The 14,580-nt window shown below is 40.2% G+C and overlaps 1 protein-coding gene across 1 annotated transcript in view; it reads right to left on the reverse strand.

Moving 5' to 3' along the window:
- LOC138637623 (dynein axonemal heavy chain 5-like) overlaps positions 1 to 14,580 on the reverse strand; it is a 569,265-nt gene that overhangs the window by 101,883 nt on the left and 452,802 nt on the right. Inside the window, exons 74-76 of the mRNA XM_069726456.1 lie at positions 6,880 to 7,046; positions 4,145 to 4,234; positions 3,490 to 3,635 (exon numbers count right to left, since the gene is read on the reverse strand). Of these exons, the coding sequence (XP_069582557.1) occupies positions 3,490 to 3,635; positions 4,145 to 4,234; positions 6,880 to 7,046 (403 nt within the window). The remainder of the gene's footprint in view (positions 1 to 3,489; positions 3,636 to 4,144; positions 4,235 to 6,879; positions 7,047 to 14,580) is intronic.

Here is a 14,580-nt window from a genome sequence, read left to right on the forward strand (position 1 = left end):
TTTTTTTTTGTTCGCCGGTAAACGGTTAATTACTGGCGATTGCAACTCGGGGGTCGGTAAAAAAACCCCCGGATCATGTTCTCTGGGGTCTCGGCTACCCCCACCAACCGAGACCCCAGTGAAAATCCGACTCTGGGGGGCGCTATTCACTTTTTCCACTGCACCGTTAATTAACAGCGCTGTGGTTTAAGTACCCTTAATTGCCGCCGTTAAAAGGCGTATCGGCGGTCGTTAAGAGGTTAAATTAAGGTCTTTATTATTAAGGGAAAAATAAATCCAAACCTACAGGGCCCTGTGTGAAAAAGTTATTGCCCCCCCACCACCATAAAACATAAATTTACTGTGGTTTATCACATCTTTGGAAGCGGAGTTAAAATTCCTTAGCCACACGCAGACCTGATTACTGCCACACTTGTTCTCAATCAAAGAATCACCTGCTTGACAAAGTGAAGTAGACCAAAAAATCTTCAAAAGGTAGATATTGTGCCGCGATCTAAAGAAACTCTGGAACAAATGAGAAACAAAGTAATTGAGATCTATCAGTCTGGAAAAGGTTATAAAGCTATTTCTCAAGCTTTGGGACTCCAGCAAACCACAGTGAGAGCTATTATCTACAAATGGAAAAAACATGGAACAGTGCTCAACTTTCCCAGGAGTGGAAGGCCGGCCAAAATTACCCCAAGAGCGCAGTGACGACTCATCCAAGAGGTCACAAAAGACCCCACAACAACATCCAAAGAATTGCACGCCTCACTTGCCTCAGTTAAGGTCCATGTTCATGACTCCGCCATAAGAAAGAGACTGGGCAAAAATGTCCTGCATAGCAGAGTTCCACGCCGAAAACCATTGCTGAGCAATATGAACATAAAGGCTCATCTTAGTTTTGCCAGAAAACACCTTGATGATCCCCAAGAATTTTGGGAAAATACTCTGTGGACTGACGAAACTGGAAGCGCACACCTATACAGGCAGACTGGACGACACTATAGGTCCAAGCCACACTAACCTTAGTGGCTGGACAGAGCCTACCTTCCAGAACTTCTGATTCTGACATTTATATCACCAGCACCACCTGCATAGTGAGTACAGCGGCACCTGACAACAGAAGCAGAAGTTGCAGGAGTAAGTTCTGGTGGAGATGTGACAGAGGTGTGACTTGCGGCAGCAATGAGTACTGGAAGGTTGGAGCCAGCCTGGTTGATCTTCTGACACAAGAGGATACTTGAGCTTGTTCCAGAGCTCATTCATGGAAACTGAGGTCAATTCTAGTAGCCAGGTGTACAAAAGCATCCAGGCAGGATGGAAGATTTCCACCTACCAATTCATCCTTAACACAACCGGAAAGATCCTGCCAGATGGTCGCCACTGGGGCCTCTTCATTCAAATACAGGTTCGCAGCCACGGTATGGAAACATGAAGCATACTAAATCACTTTTTTCGTGCCTTGTTTTAGAGTCAAAAGTGATGAGGCTACTGAGGAGGTATGGCCTGGTATCTCGAACACCGCTCAAAACTTCTCAAGGGACCTCCCTAAGTTGCAAGTCTCTGGAACCCCACGCTCTCAAAAAGGATTTGCCCAAGCCAAGGCTTGTCCAGACAGCAGACAGACCATAACGCAATCTTGGTTTGTTGAGCCTTAGGACGTTCCCTTGGAGAGGAGGTCACTCCTGAGGATGGTTGACCTGTCATGACAGAGGTGCAGGACTGGGAGGAAACTGAGATGGACAAATTCTGAAACTGAGTTGCTACCACATTAATTGCCTGCATCAGCTGGTCTTGATGCTCACGTTGCAAATTAACTTCCTCATACAGGATTCATACATTAGATTTAGTATCTCTAGGTCTCAACTTGTTGCCTGAATTTACTGTGACAATGGTGGTAATGTAACCACTGCACCACTGGCCTGGTTTATCCTGGAGAGGCGTAACTAAATGACTACCTGGTCTTCACTAGAGCCTCTGATGGTGAGGATAGGCTTGGGCCGTAGTCACCAGGTGCCACTCAAGGGCATTCCCCGAACATACAGCAGCTGAACTGCACAGGTATGAAGTACAGAGGCAAAGACAAGATCAGGCAGGCTGAGGTCGAGGTGGGTAGTACATCTTCGAAATATGAAGCCATGCTCAGGAAATAAGACTGAATGCGTAAACAAGCCCAGTCGGTAACAGGAGAAACTAAACAATAATACATCTGGACTGAGAACTGGAGATGAACTGCAGCAGAACCAAAGCTTAGGCAATGTGTGGAGGCAGGAGCTGCCTAACATATACACTGCTGGCAGGGATAGGCCAGGGAAGCAAAAATTCCTGCTCTATAGCCAGGTGGTGAGTCTTCAGCATGACATTGTTCAAATATTTCTACACCTAACTGTCTGTATAATACACATGCTGCCGAGAAAGAATAGATGTACTACCTCCCTAACATACCTTAGTGCATTAAAATTAGTGGTATTGGATCCTTCACTTGTTTACATCGCCAGTGAAGTTTTACTCAGTAGGAAATGTGTATTTCTTACCTTATGCTGTCTAAACCTGGGCTATATCTTAGACTATGTTCCCACGATCAGGAAGTAGGAGCGTTTTGGAAGCAGCGTATTTTCGCTGAGTCCAAAGGACTGCGTTCTAATTACGCAGGTAAATCCGCATGTGTTCACTGAACGATGTGGATTTACCGCATCCAATACATATCTATTGTGGAAATTTCTGTTGCGAAGACTGGCATCTCTGCAATGGAAATTGACATGCTGCGGCTCGTAAACCCGCATCCACTGTGCTTGTACTGTACAAGTGCGCTGTGTCCAAAACGCTACTATTCTGGATCGTGGGCACGTACCCTTATAGTAAGGATTTATGTCCTATTGTCCAAAAAATTAGGTATATTTAAAGGTATAGGGCAATAAATATCAACCATTTCAGCTCTCATAGGGGGTTCAGATTTATTCATAGGCCCATTTAGCTGACAGCTGTTACTTCCTCCTCTCACATGCTTGTGTGTGTTTTTTTCCACAGAGAGTAATAAAATTGACAGGGTAAAAAGCAACTGCCATACACCTCCAGTAGTAGGCAATCTCTCATGAGAACAAATAATTGGGCATGTTGAAATCCAAATTATTTAATCCCTCTCTCCTCTGACATCTGCCATTAAGGAAAAATCCCACACAAACTCATCAGTCAGTACCACCAAAATCAGCATGACCTTTTTCTAATGTGCATGGCAAGCTATAATTCTTCATTTGCTAGTTAACATTTTGAAGAAGGAAAAGACCCGAATACTTAATATTTATCTTTTTTTTTTAATGTCTAATGAAGTGGTAAAGAGATTCATGAAAGTGATGAATTCTCCTATTAGTGGCAATTTGTAGAATAAATTAGATTTACCTAAACATATGCAGGCCTTTTCTATTAAGAACACAGCATGAGCTAAAATGTTTAATCCAACGATCAAATAAATCAGCTACAATTTTTCTTTGCAGCTCAATGGAGATTTACCTCATTCTTTATAGATCTTTGGTTTTTCTTGAGCTCCTCTAGCTCATCAGCAGCTTTCTCTGTCTTTTGCTGGATATCATTTAGATATGAATGTTTATTTGCCTCTTTCATGCGATAAAATGCTTCATCATAGTCATCACAACCATCTAAAATACAAAAGGACATGTAGAAGGTTCTAGTTATTACACCAGCAAAGCATCAAAACATAGGTCTTTGATAAAATTATATTCACATTTCTAAGAAGTTATAAGCCCAGGACTATCTGTATAGATAAATGTATCACATTTTGTCATTTACTCTCTACATTAAGAGAACACTTTTTTTTAATCTATACTAAAGAAGTTCTAAGAAGTTCAATTTCACTTCCTTTTAAAATCAAAGTCTATTCAATTTATAAGAAAGGTAGAAAGTGAAAAATAGTAAATCTGAATAGTATCCCAATTATTCCTTTGGTGACATTTTTATTGACATTTACTTTTTATCCTGCATGAAATAGCCATAGTATACATGTAGGCAGTGAACTCCGCAAACTTTAGCACATTGTTCGCAGGTTAACATTATTGCGAAGCACGATAGTTTATTTCTAGGCCTTAACAGATTGTGAATGACAATTTAGTAGAAGAGAATGAGACAAATAGTTGTAAAAAAGTACTACCATCTTTTAGTAAATCATCATTTTCATCAAAGTGGTCAAATTCATTTTCACTTTGTGAAAGAAAAATGTGTAGGGTCTCATCTCCAATACCTGAAAGAAATAAAAAATGGATTAGCTGAATGGACGCTCACTCCAATGTGTAGTAATTGTTACACACCTGTGTATACCTTCACAACACCTAGAAACCAAGTGACCTTCTCCACACTGACAACCAGACAATTAATTATGCTTGGATTTGGGCTCAGATTAAATAGGGATTTTGGAAAAAAAAACAGCTGTCTGTGGATGGATACCATGTTTTGGCATAGGTGGTTTTCCTTTTTGGATGCTGCCCTTCCCGTGGTTGTTCCTTCCCGGTGAAAGACCTGGCTATTTATTTCTTGCGTTGAGAAACACGTGATGGTTTCTCCGCGGCTTTTCTAACTTCACTACATATTGACTGCTAAGAAAAAAATGTCATTAATTTTATTATATGATAACAAAAATGGTCTGACAATGGTCTCACAATAAGGACAAGGACTGTATAAATACCTTTATTGGCTAACCAGAAAATTTATATTTGCAGGCTCTCAGAGACAGAGGCTCTTTCTTCAGGCTGGTTTACAAATGAATTACTGAGACAAGTGCACAACATTTAGGAGATTTTACAACAGGACATTTGATATGCAGGTAGTCTCTCCCGAAGAACATTTGTGAATAGAGAAGATGGGGTGATGCCTACTAAAGATAAGCCGATTAATCAAATTATATATTTTTTACAAATGGAGAGGTGGTGGGAGTGATGGTTTAGTGATATGGAGTCCGTCTGGTGGAGGCATGAACTGTGTCCATATAGTGAGCCATAAATCCAGACTTTAAACTGAGTCCTACTGTCAAAGACCTGAACATTCTCATCAACTTTAATTCACAGATTTTTGTCTCTCTACTATCCTTAAAATGAGTGCTCATAGAAAGAAAAAACTAATACCATAAAAATGAAGCTATGAAAAAAGCCAACCTGCAAAACATCATGTAATGGGTGGGCCTGATAGCCCTAGGATCTCCTACCGATCCCTGACTGTCAGCGGAGGTTGGCACCCTAATATACACAAATGGTGCCCCCACTCAACGGCGGCTAACCCTAATGACCCTAGAATTTCCTGTTCAAACACATGACAAATGTACAGGTAATAAACCATAAACAACACCAAATAGGCTATGTTGGTCCAACCGCCTGCTATTGCTAGTCACTGGGCAGTCCTTAACATCAGGGTAGGGTGGGTATAACAAATTACTACCTCACCCAATAAACAAATTTATGCCAACAATTTGGTCACAGCATGATGATAAATCCAGCAAACCACAAAAAATGCATTCCTTGTATAAAACAAATTGATTTTTATGGCCAGAAGGAAACTGGAAAAGATGGAAAACAAGGGAGTGGAAAAATTCCCTCCACAATCCCTATTTACGGAGTCCCTACCCGGCTGCAGACGTTGGCACTCTAGATTTATACGCAAAGTGGCGCCCGCGCTCACTGAAGGCAGCCCCTGAACAATTTCCTACAGCTCTCCCTTCAATAGATACCAAAGTCACGAAAGAAAATAATGATAAGGCAAAAACAAGGGACAGAAAAACTAAAGGGATATTATTATAATGGGCCCTAGTCCCAGAAAAAAGCTAAATGGAACTGCTCAGTACTAACCCCTTTATTTAAAACAATCCATCAGACTATTTTAGTGGAATTTTTTGTGGTGAAAATTACATAGTACAGATATAAAGGTGCATACTAGAATGTCGTTGCCCACACAAGGACTCAATGATGTTTGAGCAGGGAATTCTAGCGTCATCAGGGTTAGCCGCCGTTGAGTGGGGACGCCATTTGCGTATCCTTAAAATGACCTTTCAGTATTAAGAATTTTAAACACACTGTGTCCTTGCCTAGAGAAATGTTTTCCTGCCGATCTGTCCAGCTCATTCCTTATAAATATTTTTAACCTCTTCCCAACACATGATCTACAGTTACGTCATATGTCAGGTCCCCGACTTTGGTGTGGGCTCGCAAGCTGAGCCCACATCGTTCCCGGCAGATAATGTTAAGCTCCGCCAATGGCTGTTATTTTGTTAAATGCCTTTGTCAATTTCTGCAAGGGTGTGATTCATTTTATGCACCCATTAGTGCATCCATGATGTGATTGTGGGTGGCCATGACATGCATATCATTATGGAGCTCCTGTGAAAGCCAGCCTGTAGCTGGTGTTCATAGGAGACCATGATTTTCGCTATACATTGCAGTGCTGTAGCATGTCTGTGTATAGTACAGAAATGTTTTAAAAATATGATTTAAAAAAAAACAATACTGAGCAGGTTTGCCAGCTGTCCAGAAATTTCAGGATAGTCAGTAAAAAGGCACTTCTTTCCTTGTCCGTAAAAATAAATGTAAGGCGTCTGTGAGTTTTTTGAAACTTACAGATTATTTTGACTGTAATCATAATAATTTTAAAGCGTACAGTGAATGCAGCTGATATCTACATATCAGTATTATGGGCTGCATACATAGATCACTCATAAATCTCAATGATTTACTATGGTTTTCCAATCTGTCCGTAAAAAATATTGTCTGTCTGTGATTTTTTGATAAACTGTGCAGAAAAAGTAAAAATTGATGTTGCGATCCTGATACTGAGATTATGAAAGCCTTAACGTTATATATATAATTCTCAAAAGTACTAATAGTTTTAATATTTAAACCTTACCTAAAATAGCTTTAAGCTGCTCCAACATAGAAGTCTTTGTAATAAGTTTATCTAAAATATTTGAAACAATTATCTGTGATTCTTTGTACTTTTCTTCAAGACCACCAATGCTTTCTTGAGTTTTCCTTGCATCCATCCTTGTATTATCAAGTGTTTCAATTGCATGCCTGTTGAAATCCAAATGTTTTATGTAAAATCAACTCACACAGAATTATTTAAAAAATCTATTTTTGTTTTAAATCTATCTATCTAGAAAAAGAAAGGTACAGCAGCTCTATGCACAAGTTTAGGCCATGTGAAAACACTGAAAAACATTAAAAACATTGAATCTAGATTTTACTACTCAAAAAAATGTACTTACAAAGATGAATGAAAATGAAGGTTCTTAGCGTATAAATTGGCCAATTCATGTACACTACAGTTCCAACGTTTAGGGTCACCCAGACAATTTTGTGTTTTCCATGAAAACTTCTACTTTTATTAATCAAATGAGTTGCCAAATGAATTGAAAATCTAGTCCAGACATTGACAAGGTTTGAAAAAAAGATTTTAATTTGAAACAATAATTTTTTCCTTCAAACTTTGCTTTAGTCAAAGAATGCTACCTTTGCTGCAATTACAGCATTGCAGACCTTTGGCATTCCAGCAGTTAACTTGCTGAAGTAATCTGGAGAAATTTCACCCCATGCTTCCAGAAGCCCCTCCCACAAGTTGGTTTGCCTTGATGGGCACTTTGTGCATACCATACGGTCAAGCTGCTCCCACAACAGCTCAATGGGGTTGAGATCTGGAGATTGTGCTGGCCACTCCATTATAGATAGAATACCAGCGGCTTGCTTCTTCCCTAAATAGGTCTTGCATAATTTGGAGGTGTGCTTTGGGTCATTGTCCTGTTGTAGGATGAAATTGTCTCCAATCAAGCGCTGTCCACAGAGTATGGCATAGCGTTGCAAAATGGAGTGATAGCCTTCCATATTCAAAAATCCCTTTTACCTGGTACAAATCTCCCACTTTACCAGCACCAAAGCAACCCCAGACCATCACATTACCTCCACCATGCTTGACAGATGGCGTCAGTCACTCTTCCAGCATCTTTTCAGTTGTTCTGCATCTCACAAATGTTCTTCTGTGTGATCCAAACACCTCAAACTTGGATTCGTCTGTCCATAACACTTTTTTCCAATCTTCCTCTGTCCAATGTCTGTGTTCTTTAGACCATATTAATCTTTTCCTTTTAATAGCCAGTCTCAGATATTGCTTTTTCTTTGCCACTCTGCCCTGAAGGCCAGCATCCCGAAGTCGCGTCCTCACTGCAGACATTGACACTGGCGTTTTGCGTGTACTATTTATTGAAGCTGCCAGTTGAGGACCTGTGTGGCGTCGATTTCTCAAACTAAAGACTCTAATGTATGTACTTGTCTTGTTGCTCAGTTGTGCAGCGGGGCCTCCCACTTCTCTTTCTACTCTGGTTAGACCCTGTTTATGCTCTACTCTGAATGGAGTAGTACACACCGTTGTAGGAAATCTTCAGTTTCTTGGCAATTTCTCACGTGGAATAGCCTTCATTTCTAAGAACATGAATAGACTGTCGAGTTTCACATGAAAGTTCTTTTATTCTGGCCATTTTGAGAGTTTAATGGAACCAACAAAAGTAATGCTCCAGATGCTCAACTAGCTCAAAGGAAGGTCAGGTTTATAGGTTCTCTAATCAGCCAAACTGTTTTCAGCTGTGCTAACATACTTGTACAAGGGTTTTCAAGGGTATTCTAACCGTCCATTAGCCTTCTTACACAGTTAGCAAACACAAAGTACCATAAGACTATTGGAGTATTGGTTATTGGAAATGGGCCTCTATACACCTATGAAGATATTGCATTACAACCCAGACATTTGCAGCTAGAACAGTCATTTACCACATTAACAATGTATAGAGTGTATTTCTGAATCATGTAATGTTAGCTTCATTGGAAAAAACTGTGCTTTTCTTTCAAAAATAAGGAAATTTCTAAGTGACCCTAAACTTTGGAACGGTAGTGTATGCCTATCAACAACGGCAAGGTGACCTCCCTCTGATAGGTGCCTGTTCTACTATATATGCCACTCTCCAGCTATCAACCTACAGTTAAATGAACACTCATGTCTCTCCTGGGCATACATGAATTGGCCAATTTATGCACTAAGAGCCTTCAATTTCATTCATCTTTGAAAGTACATTTTTTAACCCCTTCATGACCCAGCCTATTTTGACCTTAATGACCTGGCCATTTTTTGCAATTCTGACCAGTGTCCCTTTATGAGGTAATAACTCAGGAATGCTTCAACGGATCGTAGCGATTCTGAGAATGCTTTTTCGTGACATATTGCGCTTCATGTTAGTGGTAAATTTAGGTCGATAATTTTTGCATTTATTTGTGAAAAAAACAGAAATTTGGCAAAAATTTTGAAAATTTCGCAATTTTCAAATTTTTTATTTTTATGCTGTTAAACCAGAGAGTTATGTGACACAAAATAGTTAATAAATAACATTTACCACATGTCTACTTTACATCACCACAATTTTGGAAACAAATTTTTTTTTTTATAGGAAGTTGTAAGGGTTAAAATTTGACCAGCGATTTCTCATTTTTACAACAAAATTTACAAAACCATTTTTTTAGGGTCCACCTCACATTTGAAGTCAGTTTGAGGGGTCTATATGGCTGAAAATACCCAAAAGTAACACCATTCTAAAAACTGCACCCATCAAGGTGCTCAAAACCACATTCAAGAAGTTTATTAACCCTTCAGGTATTTTACAGCAGCAGAAGCAAAATGGAAGGAAAAATTGAACATTTAACTTTTTAGTCACAAAAATGATCTTTTAGCAACAATTTTTTTTTATTTTACCAAGGGTATAAGGAGAAACTGGATGCCAAAAGTTGTTGTCCAATTTGCCCTGAGTATGCCGATATCCCATATGTGGGGGGAACCACTGTTTTGGCGCACGACAGCGCTCGGAAGGGAAGGAGCGCCATTTGACTTTTTGAATGAAAAATTAGCTCCAATCGTTAGCGGACACCATGTCGCATTTGGAGAGCCCATGTGTGCCTAAGATCCCCCACAAGTAACCCCATTTTGGAAACTAGACCCCCCAAGGAACTTATCTAGATGCATAGTGAGCACTTTAAACCCTCAGGTGTGTCACAAATTGATCCATAAAAATGAAAAAGTAAGTAAAAAGCACTGGCGCTCCTGATAGTCCCTAGTGGGGAAACAAAATTACTGAATGTAGAGTGCTGCTGGTGATTGTGACAGGTTCTGTGTAGACCTGTAAAGTATATAAAATGAAAAAGAGTGGTATTCACCTGCGCTGTCTACAAAAATGAACAATATGATGAAAAATGGATGAATAAATGAATAAGAGAGCACTTACTTAATGAGTAATCATTGGATATGCAGTGGATGTTGTAATAGGTCCTTAAAGTACTACCAGAATCTTAGGGGAATGAGGAGAGGAAAAAAAAAGGGTAAATGTTTGTATTGGTGAATATAGTGAGACTAAATAGATTTATAATATATACTCCTCATTCCCCTAAGATTCTGGTAGTACTTTAAGGACCTATTACAACATCCACTGCATAACCAATGATTACTCATTAAGTAAGTGCTCTCTTATTCATTTATTCATCCATTTTTCATCATATTGTTCATTTTTGTAGACAGCGCAGGTGAATACCACTCTTTTTCAAAAATGAAAAAGTACTTCTTCACCAAAATTTCTTTTTAGCCTCAATTTTTTCATTTTCACATGGGAAACAGGATAAAATGGATCCTAAAATTTGTTGGGCAATGTCCCCTGAGTACACCGATATCTCATATGTGGGGTAAACAACTGTTTGGGCGCACAGCAGGGCTCGGAAGGGAAGGAGCGCCATTTGACTTTTTGAATGGAAAATTAGCTCCAATCGTTAGCGGACACCGTGTCGCGTTTGGAGAGCCCCTGTGTACCTAAACATTGGACCTCCCCCACAAGTGACCCCATTTTGGAAACTAGACCCCCCAAGGAACTTATCTAGATGTGTGGTGAACACTTTACAGAAGTTTATAACGCAGAGCCGTGAAAATAAAAAATCATTTTTCTTTCCTCAAAAATGTTTTTTTACCCAGCAATTTTTTATTTTCACAAGGGTAACAGGAGAAATTGGACCCCAAAAGTTGTTGTCCAGTTTGTCCTGAGTATGCTGGCACCCCATATGTGGGGGTAAACCACTGTTTGGGCACACATCGGGGCTCGGAAGGGAGAGAGCACCATTTGATTTTTTGAACGCAAAATTGGCTGGAATCATTAGTGCTGCCATGTCGCGTTTGGAGACCCCCTGACGTGCCTAAACAGTGGAAACCTCTCAATTCTAACTCCAACACTAACCCCAAAACACCCCTATCCCTAATCCCAACTCTAACCATGACCCTAATCACAACCCTAAACCAACACACCTTGAACCCTAATCCCAACCTTAACCAAAACCCTAACCCCAACACACCCCTAACCCTAATCCCAACCATAACCATAACCCTAACCACAAGCCTATCCCTAACCCCAACATACCCCTAGCCCTAATCTTAACCTTAATTCCAACTCTAACCCTAATTCCAACCCTAAATCTAATTCCAACCCTAACCCTAAGGCTATGTGCCCATGTTGCGGCTTTGTGTGCGGATCTTTCCGCACTGTTTTTGAAAAATACGCAGGTAAAACGCACTGCATTTTACCTGCAAATTTACTGTGGATTTCTAGTGTTTTTTTGTGCGGATTTCACCAGCGAATTTCTATACAGGAACAGGTGTAAAACGCTGCGGAATCCACACAAAGAATTGACATGCTGCGGAAAATACAGAGCGTTATTTTCCACACCATGGGCACAGCGGATTTGGTTTTCCATAGGTTTACATGGTACTGTAAACGTGATGGAAAACTGCTACGATTCCGCAGCGGATCCGCAGCCAAAGCCACACCGTGTGCACATAGCCTAATTCTAACCCTAACCCTAATTCTAACCCTAACCCTAATTGCAATCCTAACCCTAATTGCAAACCTAACCCTAATTGCAACTTTAACCCTAACCCTAATTACAACCCTAACCCTAACCCTAGTGGAAAAATAAAAATAAATATATTTTATCATGTTCCCTACCTATGGGGGGCTGACAAAGGGGGGTTTAGTTACTCTTTTTTTATTTTGATCACTGTGATAGAAACTATCACAGTGATCAAAATGTACCTGGAATGAATCTGCCGGCCGGCAGTTTGGAAGATGGCGGCGCCCATAGGAGGAGATGGAGGGACACCGGGACTCGGTAAGTATGGGGGTTGGGATCGGACAGTGGGGGGGGGCAGAGGGGAGAACAAGGGGCAGAGGGGAGAGGAGGGTGTGGAGGACAGGACGGAGGGGTAGGAAACACTGACGGCGCTGTTAGTTGGTGGCGGGGTCAGATCGGGGTCTCCTGCCGTGGCCAATGATATTGCCATGGCTGGACTGTAATATTTCACCAATTTTCATTGGTGAAATATTACGATTGCTCTGATTGGCTGTTGAAAGTGAAACAGTCAATCAGAGCGATCATAGCCATGGGGGGGTTAAGCCACCCCCTGGGCTCAAGTACCACTCCCCCTGTCCCTGCAGGTTGGGTGAAATTTCAGTTAACCCTTTCACCCGATCTGCAGGAACACGATCCTGCCATGACGCCACGCAGTTGTCACAGGTCGGATTGGCACCGACTTTCATGACGCCTACGTGGCATCTCAGGTCTGGAAGGGGTTGAAGTAGTAAAATCTAGATTCAATGTTTTTAATGTTTTTTAATGTTTTCACATGGCCTAAACTTATGCATAGTGTTCATTTAACTGCAGGTTGATAGTCGGAGAGTAGCATATACAGTAGAACAGGGACCCATCAGGGAGAGGTCAGCATGCCGTGGTTGATGGGCATACATGAATTGGCCAATTTATGCTCTAAGAACCTTAATTTTCATTCATCTTTGTAAGTACATTTTTTTGAGTAGTAAAATCTAGATTCAATATTTTAACCTCTTCGTGACGGAGCCCTTTTACGCTTTTGCATTTCTGTTTTTCACTCTCCTCCTTCCCAGAGCCATCAATATGGCCATGTGAGGGCTTGTTTTTTGCAGGACAAGTTGTACTTTTGAACAACACCATTGGTTTTACCATATCGTGTACTCAAAAATGGAAAAAATATTCCAAGTGCGGTGAAATTGCAAAAAAAGTGCAATTCCACAATTGTTTTTTGGATTTTTTTTACCATGTTCACCAGATACTAAAACTGACCTACGATTATGATTCTTCAGGTCATTATGAGTTCATAGACACCAAAGATGTCCAGGTTCATTTTTATTTAAGTGGTGAAAAAAAATCCAAAGTTTCTTAATAAAAAAAAAATGTGTCATGTTCCGAGACCCATAACGTCTCCGTTTTTCATGATCTCGGGTTGGATGAGCGGTTAATATTTGCGTGCCGAGCTGATATTTCTAATGAAACTATTTTGGTGCAGATACGGTCTTTTGATCACCCATTACTGCGTATTAATGCAATGTTGCGGCGACCAAAAAAAGGTAATTCTGATGTTTTGATATTTTTTCTCGCTGCGCCGTCTAGTGATGGGGTTACTTCTTTTTTTTATGTTGATAAATTGGGCGATTTTGATAGCAAGGATACCAAATATGTGTATGTTTGATTTTTTTTTTTATTGTTTTACTTTGAATGGAGAGAAAAGGGGGTGATTTTAACCCCTTCATGACCCAGCCTATTTTGACCTTAAAGACCTTGCCGTTTTTTGCAATTCTGACCAGTGTCCCTTTATGAGGTAATAACTCAGGAACGCTTCAACGGATCCTAGCGGTTCTGAGATTGTTTTTTCGTGACATATTGGGCTTCATGTTAGTGGTAAATTTAGGTCAATAAATTCTGCGTTTATTTGTGATAAAAACGGAAATTTGGCGAAAATTTTGAAAATTTCGCAATTTTCACATTTTGAATTTTTATTCTGTTAAACCAGAGAGATATGTGACACAAAATAGTTAATAAATAACATTTCCCACATGTTTACTTTACATCAGCACAATTTTGGAAACAAAATTTTTTTTTGTTAGGAAGTTATAAGGGTTAAAATTTGACCAGCGATTTGTCATTTTTACAACGAAATTTACAAAACCATTTTTTTTAGGGACCACCTCACATTTGAAGTCAGTTTGAGGGGGTCTATATGGCTGAAAATACCCAAAAGTGACACCATTCCAAAAACTGCACCCCTCAAGGTAGTCAAAACCACATTCAAGAAGTTTATTAACCCTTCAGGTGCTTCACAGCAGCAGAAGCAACATGGAAGGAAAAAATGAACATTTAACTTTTTAGTCACAAAAATTATCTTAGCAACAATTTTTTTATTTTCCCAATGGTAAAAGGAGAAACTGAACCACGAAAGTTGTTGTGCAATTTGTCCTGAGTACGCTGATACCTCATATGTGGGGGTAAACCACTGTTTGGGCGCACGGCAGGGCTTGGAAGGGAAGGAGCGCCATTTGACTTTTTGAATCAAAAATTGGCTCCACTCTTTAGCGGACACCATGTCACGTTTGGAGAGCCCCCGTGTGCCTAAAAATTGGAGCTCCCCCACAAGTGACCCCATTTTGGAAACTAGACGCCCCAAGGA

The sequence above is a fragment of the Ranitomeya imitator genome, chromosome 5, assembly GCF_032444005.1.
Source record: "Ranitomeya imitator isolate aRanImi1 chromosome 5, aRanImi1.pri, whole genome shotgun sequence".
Lineage (NCBI taxonomy): Eukaryota > Metazoa > Chordata > Amphibia > Anura > Dendrobatidae > Ranitomeya > Ranitomeya imitator.